The 20842-nt window shown below is 42.9% G+C and overlaps 1 protein-coding gene across 2 annotated transcripts in view; it reads left to right on the top strand.

The window, feature by feature from the left end:
* LOC137383337 (collagen alpha-6(VI) chain-like) overlaps positions 1-20842 on the top strand; it is a 160775-nt gene that overhangs the window by 50525 nt on the left and 89408 nt on the right. For both annotated transcript variants that reach the window (XM_068056039.1, XM_068056049.1), the window contains 7 exons: positions 1413-1558; positions 2555-2647; positions 3857-3910; positions 8143-8214; positions 8311-8337; positions 8462-8506; positions 8592-8645. In XM_068056039.1, the coding sequence (XP_067912140.1) occupies positions 1413-1558; positions 2555-2647; positions 3857-3910; positions 8143-8214; positions 8311-8337; positions 8462-8506; positions 8592-8645 (491 nt within the window). The remainder of the gene's footprint in view (positions 1-1412; positions 1559-2554; positions 2648-3856; positions 3911-8142; positions 8215-8310; positions 8338-8461; positions 8507-8591; positions 8646-20842) is intronic.

Genomic DNA, 20842 nt, shown 5'->3' with positions numbered 1-20842 from the left:
CCCGTTCATTCCAACTGGCATCATCACAGGCGAGGCTGACATAATTTCCAGCCCTTGCAAACAATCCATCAGTGACCTGCCTTATCCATTTGTGGACCGCTGACTGGGAGATCTGGCAAATGAACCTGGAAGCATCAGAAGCACAAAAGTTGAGATTGGTGGTGTCAGCCATTGGTAATGTTTGTCCATCAGATCCAGCAAAGAGCAGATCTTCTTCTAGGAGGCTGCAGATATCTGCCACAACCTGATATGATAGCCTATGCCTCCTGAGACACTGTTGTTCCAATATGCTAAAGAACCTTATCCTCTGCCTGTAGACCATGTATGCTCGGTATGGCCTCCTGTGAGCAACACCTCTTTGCTGCTTCCCTCTCTGCTGACATCCTGTCTGCTGTCCAGCTACAATTTGTGACCAACAGGCTGTTGCTAATGCTGTTGCTGGTTCTGTTGCTGGTCATCTTGGTCCTCATCTAATCTACTGTAAATAGCTTTTTCCCACCAGTAGGTAAGGACGCTGCTGTCCGAACTAAGTATGTAGTGCCATATTTCCCTGATGTTCATTGACCCCCTCCATTGCCGTTGGGTTCTTCCTTGTGTACATCAGCAAGTTTCAAGAAGTCTGAGAAACCCATGGATCGCATGTTAAGTTGAAAAATCTCTATATCGCTTTAAATGAGTGATTAATATAACAATTGTCAACTCATTTCTCCTGAGCAAGTGTTTGCATGCAATCTAATCCTGTGAAACCCGGAAGTTGGCGGTTTGGAGCCAGCGTTCCGACACACTGTCAAATTCATCGGCTTTAACCACCAACTACCCTATCCACTTCCAAACCCACACACTCCTCCATTTTAAAATCCACCCCTCCCCCAAGCCTGGATAATTTTGTTATTAATTATGGCCAGGCCTGAAAAGATTTAATCTAATTTATATCTCATCAAATGTGACACATTTTGACTATAGCACTTCAACCTTAACTCTTGAAAAATAGGTTTTCTGACTCATTTTCTCCATTTTCACCTACTCTTCTAAAATAGTGATTCATGCACAGTTCTAGTTCCAAAAGGCACCAGCTGTGCTTGAGCATCTAACCCACATGGCCATTTGTGTTGCATGAGTGCAGGCAGTGAGTTCTGAAGGCTGTTATTTATTTTTTCCACACAACTTCATCTTCAATTTCTTTTTGGCAACTTTCATTCTTATTATCTCAAAAGGACTGTGAACCTGTTTAGAAAGTTCTTAAATAAATGCTTAAAATGCAGAAAACATGACTCTACAGTAAAGTCAATTTAAGGCATATTTTCTTTTTTATGCAAATTTGTCTGAACTTTCATTCTTGTTAAGGATAACTTTACAATAGTTTGCTGCATAAATTGATTTTTGTTCCCTTAAACTGAATTTTATAATTGCAGGGGTCAATGCACTCATCACTGTGGCTCTGGAGGGTGCTCCGAATATCGATGACATCCTTTTCGTTGAGTTTGGAAGAGGATTTGAATACAAGCAAAAGCTATCAATTGAAATGGAGGATGTTGGAAGTGCTTTGTATAGGCAAATAGTATGTAAGCCCAAGAAAAGCAGATTTCGTGAGCAAATAGAATTTTTCTTTTTGAAGTACATCTAATATTGCTGGTGATTCTGATTTTTCAGTGTTGGTAGTTTATCCAGATATTGTTTCATTAGACAGGGTTGGTCTGTTTAGTTTAGAGATACAGCACTGAAACAGGCCCTTCGGCCCACCGAGTCCATGCCGATCATCAACCACCCATTTATACTAATCCTACACTAATCCCATATTCCTACTACATCCCCAACTGTCCCTATATTTCCCTACCACCTACCTATACTAGGGGTAATTTATAATGGCCAATTTACCTACCAACCTGCAAGTCTTTTGGCTGTGGGAGGAAACCAGAGCACCCGGAGAAAACCCACGCAGACACAGGGAGAACTTGCAAACTCCAGACAGGCAGTACCCAGAATTGAACCCGGGTCGCTGGAGCTGTGAGGCTGCGGTGCTAACCACTGCGCCACTGTGCCGCCCTGAAAGATTTGCCTTGAAAGATACAAGTTCCTCTTCTACACTTGCCAGACCAGGATTTTCTGCATGTTTAATTTAATGGAGGAAAAACTGTTGGCTTGTGAAGTGGATTTTTTTTTTTAACTGTGAGAAGTTTACTGTCCAGTGAGAACATTTGCTGTTCAGCGCATGAGTTCCACTTAACCCTGTTTCAGTCTTTGTATAGATAATGCTTAACAACATTCTAGCCATAGCCTGCTAAAGAGGACGCCTGAGGTATTTGATTCCAAGCTTCTGATAGTGTCACCCTTCAGCTAACCAGTAGCCCAATCATGACAGCTTCTGTAAGTGACCTTTTATGGGGATGGCATCACATGATTGAGATCATGTCACTCTGCAGCCCTTAATATTACATGACATAAATAGAATGATTTTTTAAAAATAGAAAATTGTAGTTTTTAATTCATCACCCATCAGTGAATCTGCACTCGTACCCCATAAAAAATTGATAAACTTATATGTTTTTTTTTCCAGAATGCAGTTGTGGAAAAAGAATGCTGCAATATCTTTTGCAAATGTACAGAAGAACAAGGTGCCCCTGGACCTCGGGGAAGAGAAGGAGACAAGGTATGTCATTGTTCAAAAGATGTACCAATCTTGCTGAAATTAAACTCGGCGTAAAATTAATGGCCTAGAAATTGGCATTGCTGGGGTCTCAAATGAGGCAACATATTTTCCTAGCCAGCAAATTAGGATGGAAAGAATTTCCACCAGTTTTTCATCTCAAGGATGATAACGCCCAAATTTCCAAACATGGTTTGGTTCTTCCAACAATCCACTCAAACAATCCCCATACATCTAACTTAAAAATAGTTAAATGAAGGCCAGTGTTGTTGGTGCCTAAAATTTCCTGCAGTTACAGTCACAATGCTCAAGGGGTAAATTAAAACTGGAAATATAATTATATGCTTTGAGTCTAGACAGCCACGGACTTGTTTCCATTCTGCCTGTGGGACAGTGAGACAACTGGGATATTCCTCCTCCACAATGAGAATCTCTCAGGAGCAGCTATGGAATTCCCAATGGACATACTTTCCTATGCCATAATCATGGAGGAGGATGATGAATAGGAGAAAAGAGGATTAAGGCAGCGTTTTGGGAGCATGTACCTTTCAAGATGTTATCTCCCCCTCAAAGAATATATAGGGAACACAAGCCATGCGACTATGGTGATGCTCCTCTGACTTTAACGAGGAACCATCAGAAGAGTACACTTAATCAAGGAGGCAATAAGGGAGCTGTGCCAGCTATTACATGAAGACCTCCTGCTAAGTTCATATGGCCACACAGCACTGAAGTTAATGGAAGGGAGCATCAGGGTTTCCTAAATGACTGCTGCAAGAGGCTTTCGAGCACAAATGATCAGTGAAATGCCCTCATCTGTTTAATACAGTTTTCCTTTTTTATCCATTAGTTCTTTTCTTGTGCACCCCCACCACACCCCACCCCCCCCCCCCCCCACTGCCGCCCCAGCACCCACAATTTTCAATCCAGTGCCCGTTCCAGAACACTACAATGTATTAGACTTCTTTAGCCCAACACAGCCTATTGAAGAATATCTATTATTCCACAAGACCACAAACATGAATGATAGCACAGACATGTAACAGGCACAGCACACTACTTTTAACTACCTGTTTTTGGAGCATGTTTGACACCTGAAGTATACAGATGACTCATGGCTGAACATTTGTCCAGTGTTGCCAACTCTGTTAAATGTGTAACTTGTCTGTCTCCATTAAATGCTTAGTAAATGTGTTAATGATGTTATTTCAGGGAAATCCAGGCCCAAAGGGATTTATAGGTTATCCAGGAGAAGAAGGAGGACCAGTAAGTTGGTACTTTAACATCTATTTTGTAAAAGAAAATATGATTCCCTCCCTATTTGCAGGAAGTGAAGTGGAGCTGCTTTTAATTGCCTTTGCGCTCCATGTGTTTATCCTGCAGTAAATTGGAGGCTTTGAACCCAAAACAGCAAAAGACGTCAATGTAGGGACATCACAACAACTTGTATTTATATAGCGCCTTTAACGTAGTAAAACATCCTAAGGTGCTTCACAGAAACATTATCAATCAAAATTTGATATCAAGACATATAAGGGGATATTAGAGATGACTAATAGCTTGGTCAAAGAGGTAGGTTTTAAGGAGCATCTTAAAGGAGGAAAGAGATGTAGAGAGGCAGAGAGGTTTAGGGAGGGAATTGTAGAGCTTAGGGCCTCGGCAGGTGAATGCATGGCTTCTAATGGTGGAGCGTTTAAAACTGGGGAGGCTACCGAGGCCAGAATTGGAGGAGCGCAGATATCTTGGAGGGTTGTCGGGCTGGAGGAGATTATATAGGGATGGTTGAGGCCCTGGAGGGACTTGAAAACAAAAGTGATAATTTTAAAATCATGGCATTGTTTAACCAAGAGCTAATGTAGGTCTTCCAGCACAGGGGTAATGGGTGAATTACACTTGGTGCAAGTTAGGACATGGGCAACAGAGTTTTGGATGACTTCAAGTTTATAGAGGGTAGAACGTGTCAAGCCCAGCCAAGAGTGTATTGGAACAGTCAAGTCCAGAGGTAAAAAAGGCAGGAATGGAAGTTTCAGCAGCAGGTGAGCTGAGACAGGGCTGGAGTCATGCAATGTTACAGGGATGGAAATAGGCAACTTTAGTTGCAGCACAGATATGTGGTTGGATGGCCATCTTGGGATCAAGCATGACACCAAGTGATTTCCTATGTTAAAGATGCTATATAAATGCAAGTTGTTTTTGTTGACCAACACATCTCCGAATTTAATCCACTATCCACAGCTCTCTACTTTTGCAATGCATTCAGAGTAAGCACATACAAATAGGCCTTGGAAGTAACTGTGGAACTTTCTCTTAAAGCCCATTAACAGTTTCAACCAAAGATAGAGTCATAGAGTCATTTGTGTCACAAAAGGAGGCTATTCTGCCGATCGAGTCCATGCTGGCTCTCCACAGAGCTATCCAGTCAGTCCCATTCCCCCATTGAGTCATAAGTCAAAGGTATGTGCTTCAGCCTCAGGCAGTTGCCAGGAAGAGAGATGGAGTTGATGACTAAGGAACGGAGTTTGTCCGAGAGTCAAAGCCAATGGCTGTACTCTTCCCAATATTTTGAGTGTGGAAATTGTTCTCATCCATTATTGGATGTCGGACAAGCAGTCAGACAATGTAGATACAGTGGAGGGATCAAGGGAGGTGGTGCTGAGGTCGCGCTGGGTGTTGTCAGCGTACATGTGAAAACAGATGCTGTGTTTTCAAATGATGCCAGCAAGGGATATGCATGCAGCTGAGAAATAGGAGGGGGTTCAAGGATAGATCCTTGGGGGACACCAGAGGTAATGATGCTGGAGCAGGAAGAGAAGTCATTGCAAATGATTCTCCAGCTATGACTGGATGACAGCACTATGTATATTGGAAACACATCTTTGGTTGAAACTGTTAATGGGTTTTAAAGGTAGATTCCACAGTTACCTTGAAGGCTTATTTGTATGTGTTTACTCTGAAATCATTGCACAAAATTGCACACTGAAAAATTTGGAGATGCATGGGTGGACAACAACAACAACTTGCATTCATAGAGCACTTTTAATGTAGGAAAGCACTTCATAGGAGCGTAAACAGTCAAAAATTGACACCAAACCAAAGAAGGAGCTTTCAGGACTGATGACTAAAAGTTTAGTCAAAGAGGTAGCTTTTAATGAGGGTGGTAAAAGAAGATAAAGGTTTAAGGAGGGAATTCCAGAGCATAAGGCATAGACAAGTGAAGGCACATTCCTTATTCAAGTGAAACTAGTTTTTATAGGTCTTTTCAGAGCATAACATCAGTCCATTTTTATTTAGTCCATGATTAAATATCACAATAAAACTGTTTTCCTAGACTACATTTTCCAGTGGAGATTCTTTATACCAGACTACGGTTAGAGTTGCTTAGGTAGTGACATTGTAAAACCTGTTTGTGAAGATTTTCCCTGTTCTTTATTTTCAGTGAACTCTTAAGTTTGTTCTAATTTGCTAGAAATACTGAACGGATGGAACATCCTTAGTGGAATAATTAATTTTTGGCTCACCTCTTTAAAAACTCAGGGCCTGAATCTGAATTTCTGGGTTAGTGAGTGGGGTGGGGGCAATGTTCTCCTGCTTATCTGCTGTACTGCAGTGGAACAGCTGCGGAAACTCTGGAAAAACAGTGAGCTCCTAGAAGAATCCCAACAAAAACTTACCCCCCTCTAACAAATCAACATAATCAACAGTTGGAACCTGACAGCAAAGAGAAATTGGCTAACATAACAGTCTCCCTCCCTTGTTTAATTTGCACTGACTGTTACCTGAACATCAAACACCAGAAAGCCCAAAAGGTTTAGTGAATCTAATTTTTTTTTTCTAGCTTGCTTGTGGGCCAGACTGCAAAGAAATGCTCCTCGGGGCCCAACAAGGAAACCTTGGGCCTTCCCTGCTCCTGGTTTCCCTGGCTCATCCCCAACTGCAATGGCCTCCCAAACCCCCTCTCATCCCCTTAACATGACTGGCAAGAACTGTTCGTTTGGATTCCCGACAGTGAATTCCCATCATGGCCACTCTCTGCATGACTCCTGCTAGGAGTTAAAATTGGCCTGGAAAGTGTCTGAATATTTTCCAAACTTGGCTACAAAAATAACACAGATTTTCAATCTTACGAAAATCTCATCTCAATGTTCATCCAACTTTATTGAATTTCACTAAGTGCTTGACCTATTTGGAAAATCTGACACTTTTATTATTTATTATGAACTATCTTAGCAACATGCAGAACATAACTTTATATCCAAACAGGAAGATGACTGATTCTTAGATTTGTTCCTTGGTGAGAGTGCTGTTTTGTATGTAATTCAACAAAACACAGCTGTTTCAGGTTCAGACTCTGAGATACAAGCCCTCTGAGGATATTTGTACCTAATATAAAATATCAATTTGTACAATAGTATAAAAGTTCTACTCAGACTATACCCTCACCCCAACCCAACCACTACTCCCCTACACCCCCCTCCCGCAACCACAAACCAGAGGACACTTGACAGTAAGTAGATTTGAGAGTATGTCCATGGCTATGTGAATTGATCCTGCACACTGGAAATGCTGGTCTGCTCTAAAACTCAGAGCTCTCATTGCACATTTAACAGCACACACTGTGGTTGGTACAGTATAATTGGAATACTAAATAAATTGTCTATTATTTAAGACAGATTATTACATAATTGAGGCACAAACACAGTACTCATGGGTGAACTGGGAAAAATAGAAATGTTTCTACTTAGAAGGAAGACCCTAATTCATAACTCATTCAACTCCTTACACTGCAGCAATAATTAGATCCATGAAAAACAACTCACATATTGCTGTATTTTTTGTCATCTTCGAGCAGTGCTTTAGTGTGATGCAATTAAAACTATTTTTTTTAAAAATCACTACCACACACCAGATAGCAGCCAGGCTCAGGAATCTTCCCTAAAACAGCATTATCATGAAATGTTATTTTCATTATTGAAAAATGCATCCAAAGTTGACATGGAGATAAATATTACCCGCAAACAAAAGTTAACTTTAAGAAATAAACCAACTTGAAAATGGGCATATCATACAAAATGGTCACCTACAAATCTACAGATATTAATTAAATACCTTAGCTTTGATATACTCTGATCAGCTCAGCCTTCCAAAACCTCCATTATTTATGTTTATTGGTATCTTCATTCTAAAATAGCACTAAGATTTCCTGCACATTTTGCTCTCATTTCTGTTGACTTGGGTTGCTCTTGTCATGTCTTCCTCAATCTAGTAAATTCTTGATTTCACTGTTGCTCATTGAGAATATATTTATGAACAAACAACAGTTCTGAACAGCATTGTTTGGAAACTCTTATGAAATGAAACAGTGGGAAATATTTTTAATTATGTATTAAGGAAACAGATGACACTGTAAACAAAATCTTAAACATGTTACGTGATTTATTGCAAGTTTAACAATATTTGTCATTTGAAATGTCCAAGTGATTTTTTACAAATATTTTCAGGGTGAGAGGGGCCCACCAGGTACAAATGGAACACGAGGGATTGAAGGATGTGATGGTCCCAGTGGCCCCAAGGCAAGAAACTCAACTTTGTGAACCATAGACCATCAATATATCTCAAATATTTGCATTTTTACAGTTACAATTTGATTAATGAGAATTTTTTTTCAGGGAAAAGCAGGGTATCCAGGAGAAAAGGTAAATATGGAACATTTATTTTAAATTAAAATTTACTTACCATTTTAACTATTCAGCAAAAACAGAATCTTTTGTTCAGCCTGACACTCCTAATTTTACCAATGTAACATTGCCATTGTAACAGGGTAGTGATGGGGACTATGGTATCGATGGAATACTTGGTGAGCAGGTAATAATTTTCTGAACTAGATTACACAGAAAACTTATCTATAAAAACATTAATAAGTATTAATTAGAGTATTGTGATCTTCCAGGGAGACTATGGAGTGCCAGGAGCTCCGGGTGAAAAAGGAAACTCTGGAAAGCCGGTACTGTCATCTTCTAACAATCAGATTAAAGCACTCCTACCAACAAATGGTTATTTGCTGCCCCTTATCAGAATTTTTCCATCAAATACAGTTTCTTTATTTAGCATGTATGGTTAATGAGTGCTGGTTCATAGACCACAGTGTCCTATGTTTATGAAACAAAAAGCATGGTAGGGTGTGAAATTGGAAGGAAACACATGATTTATAACCATTTTTCACTAACAACAATGTAAAGTGATAATTCTGCTCAGAGGTGTAAACTTGTGACAACTACGTTATTCTAATTCTGTTGTAAATTCAAGTATTTAGTTAACCTGCAGGTGCCACCGTGTCTACAAATCCTTCCTCTATCTTTCAAGTTCAGAAAACTGCATGGGAATGGGACATTGTTAACCAAGTAAATTTATAAGTACCATCCAGTAAAATAAATCTCCTTATGCAGATACTAAAGTAATAATGCTTACACTTATATGTGCTTTATAATGTTGCAATGTCTCCAAGCAAATGACACTGAATAACTTTAAAGTATGACATCCATTACAATTTAATCCCCTTTTGGTGATTATTGTTTGAAGGAGGGATGCTGGCTAACATAATCTAAGAAATAACAGTCAACAATCATTGAGAAGGGAAAGATCCTGTTTGACCAGTCTTTTTTTTTTCTTTTTGTTGATGACAAGGTATCTCAGGTAGACTGTGGGGAGCCTCACGATAAGATGCACCTGGAATTCTAAAAGAAAAGTTGCAAAGTTTTGCATGAAATTTTGCTACTTATTCTTAAAGCAGTGAGATTCAAAGTAAAATGTATTTGTGGCGAAGAAGCTGAAAGACAGCAAGTAACGGGTACTTTTAGGGGAGTGATGTCCAGTTGCTCAGACATGCTAAGTTGACAAGCTATGTACAATGTTGAGAATCTTAGGGCTGAATTTTACAAGCCCCTTAACGTCGGGGCTCATGGCAGGGGGGCCCCGTAAAATATTTGTGGGAGCTGTCCACCACTACCCCCGACGACAAGAAGGCCTTGCCGCAATTTACCTGGGGCGGCGAGGCCTCGGTGAGGCCCCCCTGCCACTTGGTGGCGGGGCCTTCGTTTAACTAATTAAACCAAAGGTAATTAATTTACATATACTTACCTTGTCCCCGCAGCCGTCCCACACCGATATTACGGCCGCTGACCGCAACTCACGTGCCTTCGGCACTCCATACGGAATTCCGAGGCGAGATACTTGTGGGGAGGGGGGAGGACTGGAAATTATCAGGGCGGGGGGCAGGGAGGGGCAACGGGGAAATCCTTTGTTATTGATTGTTGGGAACAGGTGAGGGCCAAAGGTTCTGAAGGTGGGGGTTAAATGTCAACATTTTCCAAAGTTGTTTTTGGGGAGCAAATGTAAATTTATGAAATGCGAATTCAGTTGGGGGGGGGGTGGGCAGAGGGTAATCAAAGATAATTAACAATTTTATTCAATTTCTAATGAAACAGCACGTTTAAAAATGCAAATAAAAGTGAAGGGCCTGAAGCCCTTTAAAAATGGCGCTGTGCCTGCGCAGTGGCTCCAGTAGGCATTGCCAGGGATGGAGTGGCCGCCCCCTCTACATCATTGGGTACGGCCACTCTGCCCCCTCCATTTAAATGAGCCGCCATGTGAACTATCGAGGGGGATCAGCGGTGGCGCTTCCGTGTCTGAAGGCTGCTGAGTTCCAAGTGCGCCATTGCCATGTGCGGTACACTAATAAAAATTCAGCCCGTACTGTCTAATTTACATTAACAATTACTGGAAGGTGAAGTTGATTTGCACTTAACATATTACTGCAGAGCAGAAATAAACAAGGAGCCGAAATGTACAGTAGAAGTTAGAAGAAATAATGTTTACATCGTTTAGTGCTCTAGCCAGAGCACATCTTGAGCACTGCGTCCAATTCTACTCATCAAGACACAAGGGAGACATTCAAGTTGTGGAAGCAGCGAATAGAGGACCTGTGAGACTGATACTGGTATCGGAACAGAAACTTAGGTTATGAAGTGAAACTGAGATCTGACCTCATAGAATTTTATATATCCAATATATTTGAGACAGTAGGTTAAAACAAGTAAAACAAAAGTCAAATTTAGAAGGTGTTTTTCACACCTGGTGATCAAGATGTGGAGTGGATGCCCAAAATCACTGGAATCATTTAAGACTTTTTCTGGTTGGATGAGCTAAGATGGATTGAATTGATTTTTTCATCCTTAATTCATTGATGCTTTAGTGACAGCAGGAAAGGTCTACCTCTTTAAATACTACCAGGGTATCTTTAATATCCTGTGGGCGGCACAGTGGCGCAGTGGTTAGCACCGCAGCCTCACAGCTCCAGGGACCCGGGTTCAATTCCGGGTACTGCCTGTGTGGAGTTTGCAAGTTCTCCCTGTGTCTGCGTGGGTTTTCTCTGGGTGCTCCGGTTTCCTCCCACAAGCCAAAAGACTTGCAGGTTGATAGGTAAATTGGCCATTATAAATTGTCACTAGTATAGGTAGGTGGTAGGGAAATATAGGGACAGGTGGGGATGTTTGGTAGGAATATGGGATTAGTGTAGGATTAGTATAAATGGGTGGTTGATGTTCGGCACAGACTCGGTGGGCCGAAGGGCCTGTTTCAGTGCTGTATCTCTAATCTAATCTATGTTATCAGCAAAGGCAGACTGTGCCAGAGTTTAACATTTCATCGAAGGCAAGGTGCATCAGACACTGCAGCACTCCTTCAGCACTAAACTGGAATGGAATATTGGAGCAGAGTTACCACTGAAGTAGGAAAATAGGGAATAGAAATTTAGTTTATCAAAACGCAACAGACATGAGCCAAAGAAGGGTTTAGACTGCCAATTATTTTGTTGTTAAGTGGATCTTCTCAGACACAAGAGCCTGTCCTCAATGAGGAAGGATTTTCCTGTGTACTGAAATTATATTCTGGACTGAGTGCAAGGGTAAGAAAGACAAAGATCTTAGGCTAAAGATTCATCCGCTCATTTTTCAGTGGGGGTTGGGGGGGGGTGGGTGGGGTCACAATTCGTGACGTGCCCATGCCCGTTCCCGTCGAGGCAGGCAGCGCACAAACTTCATGCTGCGTCCACATTATAATGACTTCAGTGTTCATCCCAGTGTGACCCATACTGCTGGCTGACTGCACACCCAACAGGGACCTAATAGCATGGGGGGCTAGCACATGTTCCTGCTCGTCTCCAGCTCTTACAGTCAGTCTCTCCCTCTTAAAGGCAAGCTGCACTGAATCACCAGAGATTGCTGCTGAATGCTATTGCTGCAATTCTATACACGCAAAATGGAACACCAGGACATAGAGACGACTTCCAGGTTTATCGATGTAGCACTGAAGGCCTCAGTCATGGAGGTGGACAAGAGAACAGCGGCTACGTTTACATGGGGGGCCAGAAGGCCCTCAAGAAGCATCCTTCAAAGGGAATAGGAGTAGGTGGCAAGGAGGTCAAAGCCCAGAATCTGGCCCTGAGGAACCGGCAGCAGTTTCGGAAGAAGTTTAATAACCTCACACAGGTGGTCAAGATCAGTGAGTGTATCTTTAAATGGCATCTCACACGCACAAAACCACCAGCCTGTCAGGCTGCTCAAAGCACCACATCCCATACCCCATCATTTACCCAGCTGCAGTCCCTAGCATTCATGACTAACATTCACCTGCTCCACCTTGCCCTCATACACCTTCCAATGATGCCAGCCTCAAACCCTCTCGCTGCCTCCACTTACCTCCAACTATTCAGCAATGCAGGCACATCACCTAAATACAGTGCAACACAATCACTGACATTCTTCCTCTCTCTTGCAGGGCAAGGCGGCCCATAACAGGAGGGAGAAGCAGAGATTTGATGGGGGACAGATATGCCTGGATCTCCTGAGCCTGACAGAGGAGACGGTGCTCTGCATCAGACATGTGGGGAACAAATGTAATATTTCCAAATTTGCTGATGACACAAAACTAGGCGGGAATGTGAGTTGTGAGGAGGATGCAAAGGGGCTTCAAGGGGATTTAGACAGTCTAAGTGAGTGCGTAAGAACATGATGGATGGAATATAATGTGAAGCTATACACTTTGATAAGAAAAACAGAAATGCAGAGTAGTTCTTAAATGGTGAGAGATTGGGAAGTGTTGATGTCCAAAGGGTGTCCTTCTTCATAAGTCACTGACAGCTAACATGCAGGCGCAGCAAGCAATTAGGAAGGCAAACGGTATGTTGGCCTTTATTGCAAGAAGATTTGAGTACAGGAGTTCAGAAGTCTTGCTGCAATTGTATAGCGTCTTGGCAAGACCACACATGGAGTATTGTGTACAGTTTTGGTCCCCTTGCCGAAGGAAGGATATGCTTGCCATAGAGGGAGTGCAACGGAGGTTCGCCAGACGTATCCCTGGGATAGTGGGGCTGTCCTATGAAGAGAGATTAGGAACATAGGAACTTTGGAAATAGGAGCAGGAGTAGGCCATTCGGCCCATCGAGCCTGCTCCACTATTCAAACAGATCATGGCTGATAATCTATTTCTATGCCATTTTTCCCCACTATCCCCATATCTCTTGATATCATTAGTATTCAGAAATCTATCACTTTTTGGCTTGAACATGCTCAATGATTGAGCTTCCACTGTCCTCTGGGGTAGAGAATTCCACAGATTCACCACCCTCTGAGTAAAGACATTCCTCCTCATCTCAGTCTTAAATGGCCTGCCCCTTATTCTGAGTGTATCCCCTGGTTCTAGACTCACCAGCCACAGAAAATGCCTATCCACATCAACCCTGTCATGCCCTGTAAGAATTTTGTAAGTATCAGTGAGATTGAGTGGCGTAGTGGTTAGCACCGTGGCCTCACAGCTCCAGCGACCTGGGTTCAATACTGGGTACTGTCTGTGTGGAGTTTGCAAGTTCTCCCTGTGTCTGCATGGGTTTCCTCTGGGTGCTCCGGTTTCCTCCCACATGCCAAAGACTTGCTGGTTGATAGGTTAATTGGCCATTATAAATTGCCCCTAGTATAGGTAGGTGGTAGGGAAATATAGGGACAGGTGGGGATGTGGTAGGAATATGGAATTAGTGTAGGATTAGTATAAATGGGTGGTTGATGGTGGGCTGAAGGGCCTGTTTCAATGCTGTATCTCTCAACTGAACTGAACTGAACATTGGGCCTGTAGTCTCTCGAGTTTAGAAGAATTAGAGGTGATCTCTTTGAAGCATACATAATTTTTATGTGGTTCAACAGGGTAGATGCAGGAAGGATGTTTCCCCTGGGTGGGGCTTCTAGAACCAGGGGAACTGTCTTTGAATAAAAGGTAGGCCATTTAGGATTGAGATGAGGAGGAATTTCTTCACTCAGAGGATGGTGAATTTTTGGAATTCTGTACCTGAGAGGGCTGTGAAGGCTCAGTCATTGAGTATATTCAAGACAGAGATTGATAGATTTCTAGATAGTGAAGTTACCAGGGATATGGGGATAGTGTGGGAAAATTGCGTTGAGGTAGAAGATCAGCCATGATCTAGTTGAAGGCGGAGCAGGTTTGAGGGGCTGTATTGCCTACTCCTGCTCCATTTCCTATGCTCCTATCTTTCTAGCCCATAGTATCCAATGTTGCTAAGACCATCCAGTATGTTACTGCCTTATGCCCCTTCTCAGCTCCCTCCTGATCCTCATCGAGCTGTCTGGCATGATGTGCAAGCTACAGATGGTGTGACCATGGACTTCTTGCTTTCCCCCATCCCCCCATTTTTACCCCAACTGTCCCCTTGTGATTTTATGCTTTCAAATACCCAGGAACTGTTACATTCCCAGCCCCAGCACACCCAGGAGGAAGAGAGCAACCCCACACCAGTGATGAAGAATGACACTTGATTTGACACCCACAGCTACCAGCACAGATGCTGGCAGGATTCTTACCTTAGGCTAATGTAGAGTTCAGATCTGCAAATGGTGAGTCACCAGGCACAAGTGGGCTGCAGCCAGGCCAGGGGAAAAGGAGGATAGTTTGTGTGCCAACTCCCCGGATGGCAAAGTTGCAGACAAGTTCTGCTGCAGGGGACTCAGTTGAGGACTTTAATGGGGTGTCATACCAGAGAATGTTGGTGACAGTGCCCACCAAGATGGTTGATGCATTTGCAGGCCTGCCAGATAGCCTCCAGTCGCTGTCAAGGGCTTGGAGTAGTCAGACTCCAATGTGGCAAAGGGCATCATGCAGAGCTTGGGACCCATCCTTTCCAACATGGAAGTGTTGACCAACTCCATGTCAGCACTAGTGCACCCAACTGTGATGGAGCGTTTGGTGGCTACTGTCTCAGCTTCCACTGCAGCACAGGTGAAAGCCACCCAACGTCTTAGTGCTGCAGTGGAAGCTATGATGGAGGTCATGAGAACCATGCTTGCTGCCATGTCGGCTCAGACCGCTGCCATCATGGCTGTGGATCTTAGTGCTGAAGTGGGCATGTGGGCTCTCACAATAATCCAGCATTCTGTCCTCCAACAGATTATTAGGATTGGTGAGGTGCCACCTCGTAGGAGTGGCAGTGGTTGCGTGGTGCATGAACCTGCTGTCCTCTCTCAGGATGACAGCATTTGTGCTCCTACCACTGCCACACCACCAGTGCCTTTGCTGTTGTTTGTCAGTCAGCCAGCCCAGACTGCTGCCACCCATGCCGAGATGATGCAGTCTGAAACTGCGCACTCAAGTCCCAGAGATGCTCAAGGCCATCTACAGTCTCGCCCAGTAAAAGTCAACAACCTTCCACCAGCTATGAGACAATCATAATGGTAGCACTGTGTAGGAGACCTAGGACTGGCAAAAGTACCTGCATGAATGGAATGCACAAGAGTGAATAGTTCATTTCTGTTTGTGTAATTGGACGTGTTTTTGAATAAAGATGTTAATGAGAAGGTTTTTGTGGGTGATTTTTACTGTTGGATAGTGACTAAGGAGATGCTATGATGGGGTGTCTCAGATGGATGTAATGGTGCGGAATGATGGAGCAGTGGTGATCAAGGGAAATAATTTTATTGAAAGCGGAATCTAATATGACATTGCCTGACAGGCCAGCTAGAGCGAAGGGGTCCAGGATGTATCCTCTCTGCCTCTATCCTCTAGCCCCTCCTCCTTTTCCTCCTCCTCCTCCTCCTCCTTCTCCCTTGGTGGCCTCTGGATACCTGGAGGCAATGATTGCACCCTCATGGTGACAATGTTATGGAGGATGCTGCAGACTATCACAAACTTTGAATCCCAGTCCAGCATGTACCAGAGGGTACCCATGAGTTGAAAAAGCCATTGCTTAAGCCAGCTGGCTGTCATGTGGTTCTGTGGCTTTCATTATATGCCCACTGTCCTCATGTGGTTGGGTGGTGGGGATGAAGGAGGGGGCTGTCATCAACTACATGTCCCCGAGCAGCCAGCCTTTGGTTTTCCATGGGGACCTGAAGATGGTTACGGCTGACTGGCACAGGATGAATGAATCATGGCTGCTGCCAGGATAGTAGGCATTCACATGGCTGTTTGATGTCATGATAGCACCATTCCTGATACTTCTGGCACACACATGGCACGCCTGCTCTAGCACACTTCCCAGCATGGGGTGCCACATGGGCTGCACTGTAAGTGGCCGAAAGTGCGAGTGCCACCATTTTCGTGCTGTAGGGCTTCTATAGTGCTGACACCAGTAGTGCTACGGAGCCCAATTTCATGCCACTTTTGTTTCTTGCAATGTGACCATGACTTTTCTTGTCTAAATACCATCAGAACATTTAATTTACATATTTCATATCACCAGAAGAGAACAGTGAGCAAAACCATAATTAGCTGTATTTAACATCAATGGTAACCTAAGACGATAACCAAGATCAATACCTAGCCCTAAATTTTGTAACAGACAATAGTAAACACATCTAATGTCCATCATTAATTTAAATAATTTAAATAGTTGCTGGAGAAAGCTAGTAGAATGTAAATTGTCAACAAAGTAAATCTGTTTTTCTTCAAATTGTCAGCTTGAAATAAGGAATTATCAGAATCAATAGGAAAAAGTAAGTACAATTCATCTAGTACCAAGCACAATGCTTACATCAGGGTTGTCCAACATACGGCCCGCGAGCCAGAATCCTTTCCCCAGCAGGAGTTTGGGTGGCTCCTGTATCCCTCAGCATAACTATAGGTTTGCCTGTCTCATTTGAGGGATAAGGAGCTACTTTTTCTTTTGACAAGAACTCCATATAACTCTCAAATATCCTGTTCACATCCCCTCCACTCACAGAGATTTTTGTACTTGGCCTTACAGCTGCAATCAGAGCTACAGCCTGATCTTTCATACTCTCGGTCAGGGCCGCTTTCTCTGCATTGGCCTTGTGTACCCCAATAAGTCTCATGGATTTACCCCACAACTTCCAGCATTCCGCATGAAGGTGTCCCACCTTGTGCCAATGGAAACACGTAGGCTTTCGGACCTCACTTCCACCCCATCATCTTCCTTTCTGGTCTGAAGAGATCCCAGGGCATTCCCAGCTATACCTCCCTGTCCCCAGCTACTTGCCTTCCTTTCACCCTCTCACCTTCTATCCTTCTCAGGTTTGTGGGGGTGACGGACAAAGGGTTTGGGCTTGCAAACAAGTTCATAACCATCAGCGATCTCAGCTGCCTGTCTGACTGTTGAAACCTTATGGTTCTCTACATAGGTCTTTATTATCGGAGGTAGTGAATTTTTAAATACTTCCAGAGGAATTATTTCCCTAAGGGTCTCATATATGGCCTCTACCTTTCGTGCCCGCATCCAACAATCAAAGTTAATTTTCTTTACCCTCTCAATTTCTATAAGTCTGCCCAGGCTGTTTCCAGAGGTTCCAAAATTTCTGCCTGGAAGCTTCAGAAGCAGCGAGAACAGCCTTTTTTACGATGGGAAGCCTCCTCAGAAAGCATGGCATAAACTTCATGAGCTCTGCCCATCAACCTTTGCATGAGCAGTGTCCAGCTTTCCTTCAGCCACTTCATCTTTCTAGCTATCTTTTCAAAAGAAATGAAAAATGCCTCTATGTCCCTTTCCTCAAACTTCGGAAGGGCTCGCACAAATTTAAACACTCTCCAGTGCGTCCTGGGTTGAAGTCAGGTCTTTGCTCACCAGAATTTTCATCGAGGTCAAGGGCACCTTTTTTTTAGGTTCACATTTTTTAATTTGAATTCCCTTTCTCACTCTCTTTCTCTCTTCTGTCTCTCTTCTCCTTCCTTTTGAAATTCCAGTTCAAGTTTTCTCATTTCTTTGTCTCTTTCAAATTCAAGTTTTTTTTGTTTCTTTTTCCTGTTCAAGCTGCTTCATCTGCAACTGGAGTCTAGCTAACTAAACTGAACTACCATCTGGATTGCCTTTTCCTCCTTCCAATTTCAAATGCTGTGCTATTACCTCAATTATGTCTGCTTTCTTAGCTCCTAGTTTTAACTCTAACTCCAACTTTCCTGCCAATGCTTTTAGCCTAGACTTGGTTAAGATTTGCAAATCACTCAGGGATAAATCCTCCCTCGCCAGAAAGGTCATAGCAACTGACAAACACATTCCGATGTGTAGTGTAAGCTTTAATGCACATGAAACGTGGTTTTCCTTTTCCCCTTTACAATTATTAGTACCCCACTTACAATTGTACATCAACGGCTTTGGGTTTTCCCGCATAGAGCCCCAATTATATGTTACAATCAAGGTGGAAGGTGTGCACTGTCTTTCTCTAGTTCCACTTCTCCACGGGTCACAACATATATTTAAATGTTCAGCCAGTTAGCAATACAGCCAATTATATACTTTATTTTTTATTTCAGAATAAAATCCACCAACCAATTTCTTTAATAAACAACAAAATTATCAATTTATTATTTTAAAAAATGATGTATTCAATAAGGATGCAAAGCATTAACACACAGATTGAAATATGAAATTCCCTTTTAACTTAGCCCAACACACACACACACACACATACATACACATACACAGGTTAAAGAAAAAATATAAAGAGGTTTTCTCTGCAGAGATTTTTCTACACAATACTTTGGCCAAATACGTGTTAATTCTTGAAGGAAAAGGATAGGATATAGAATGATATCAGTTATCCATTTTCTGGCATCTCAAATATGCGTAGACGGCTGTCACAGGGATCTTTTTGGAGCAGTTCTCTTCAGACAATGTCGAGGACTAGTTTGGCAGGTTTTTCAGAAGAAATGCGGCATCAGGGGTTTCAGTTATCACACACTGGATTCTCAAGGTTTCTCAGAGAGGTGGAGAAAGGATGAACTGGGTCTTCTCTCTTAGCAGGCTGACCCCCAACTGACTGAAAACAATCCAAAATGAAATCAACTCTTGACCACCATAAATCTTGACATGTCACTTCTCTGTAAACAACTCCCATCGTCAGAAGGTACCTGCTGTTTACTTAGCTGAAGGCATGTGACTTCTGGTAAGTGTGTTTCTAAACCAAGTCCCAAAGTCCTTGCAGTGACTTGTTTAAAAGAAACAAAGTCCAACATCTATGTAATCTTTTCAGTCCTCCAAAGGAATCCATTTCTACAATTTTAAGACATGGGCCCTCACAAAATATTAAAAAATTGAAGTACTTTCATAACAGAGATGAGAAATTTTCCATTGTCTTCTTCTTTCAGACCGGCTTTTTAAAATAAAGCTGACAGGTGCTGACATCAGGAACAGCAGTTTCCCAACTTCGGACAGATTCGTGGTTTTGAATTGGGCTTCTGAAAAGAGTCAGAACCTGCCAGAAAACCCCGAATCTGTCTGAAGTTTGGAAATCACTGTTCCCGATGTCAGCACCTGTCAGCTGTGAAACTGACGTGCGATGTTTTTAAAAAATACTGACCAACCATAATACTGAGCACTCCCTGCAACTGTTAGAGAAAGACAGAGAGAGTGAGAGGCGAGGGACAGAGAGAGAGAGATGGGCAGAGAGAAAGAAGGGGACAGAGGGAGAAAGGGACAGAGAGAGAGAAAGAGAGGGACAGCAAGAGGGGTGGGGGAACAGAGAGAGTGAGAGGGACAGAGATGGGGGAGACAGAAAGTGGGACGGAGAGAGAGAGGACAGAGAGAGAGAGGGACGGGGGACAGAAAGAGAGAGACGTGAGGGGCAGAGAAAGAGATGTCAGAGAGAGAGGGATGGGGGGTCAGAGAGAGTGAGAGAGAGAGAGAGAAAGGGACAGAGAGAGAGGGGAACACAGAGGGATGGACAGAGAGCGAGAGGGGGACAGCGAGAGGGGGGAGAGAGAAAAAGAGCAGACACAGAGAGGGGGGTCAGAGACAGAGAGAGGCAAAGAGAGAGAGGGGACAGAGCGAGGGGGCGGGGACAGAAAGGGAAGGTGGTCAGAGAAAGAGAGGGGGGACTGAGAGAGGGGGAACAGAGATGGGGGCACAGTGTGGGGGGGTAGAGAGAGGGGGTCAGAGAGAGAGAGAGGGGGACAGAGAAAGAGGGGAACACAGAAAAGGGGGACGCAGGGAGAGAGATAGAGAGAGGGGCAGAGAGAGTGATTAGGATCACGCCTGACAGATGGACATCTATCCGGAATACTCTACATCGCTAAAAGTGTGCGGGCAAACATTGACTACTTGTGCAAGCAAAAAAATGCCAGGCATCTCACTTAATCAGTGTCCAACATCGTGATGAGAAAGTAAGTCAATAAATTAATCTTCTCATTAAAAGCTTCTTCAAAAAATGCACATTCGTTGTTGTTTTGATTAATAGTAAGATAAATTTTTAATGCCTTTATCTTTCCAAAATTGTCGCACCAGCCCCCTATGTAAGACAAAAATTGTAATATGGCCCCCCCCAATGTGAAAAGGCTGGACAACCCTGAATTAAACTGTCATGTTTACAGAACTGAGCTAATCCTAAATAGTCTTTAAAGGATAGAAATAATTTAAATTCTGAGCTTATCTCAATTGCAGAATATTCTGCGCATTTTTTTTTCCAAATAAATGGCTTTGTGATTTTGTTGATACAATGCAGACAAGAGCTTGAAATAAACTTGCTATTCCATGTGCTAAACAGAGCGCACAGGTTTTTTTTCCAAAAAATGTATTTTATTCATGAAATTTGTAAAAGTGCATTACATACCCACTCAAATGTGGTCTGACATAAAGTGCAGTGAAGTTCAATTTCTTTCACTATAGCATGTGGCACTCTGAGGTCCCTCGCTATA

The sequence above is a fragment of the Heterodontus francisci genome, chromosome 2, assembly GCF_036365525.1.
Source record: "Heterodontus francisci isolate sHetFra1 chromosome 2, sHetFra1.hap1, whole genome shotgun sequence".
In the NCBI taxonomy this organism is placed as follows: Eukaryota; Metazoa; Chordata; class Chondrichthyes; order Heterodontiformes; family Heterodontidae; genus Heterodontus; species Heterodontus francisci.
This window is presented reverse-complemented; position numbering and strand designations above follow the sequence as displayed.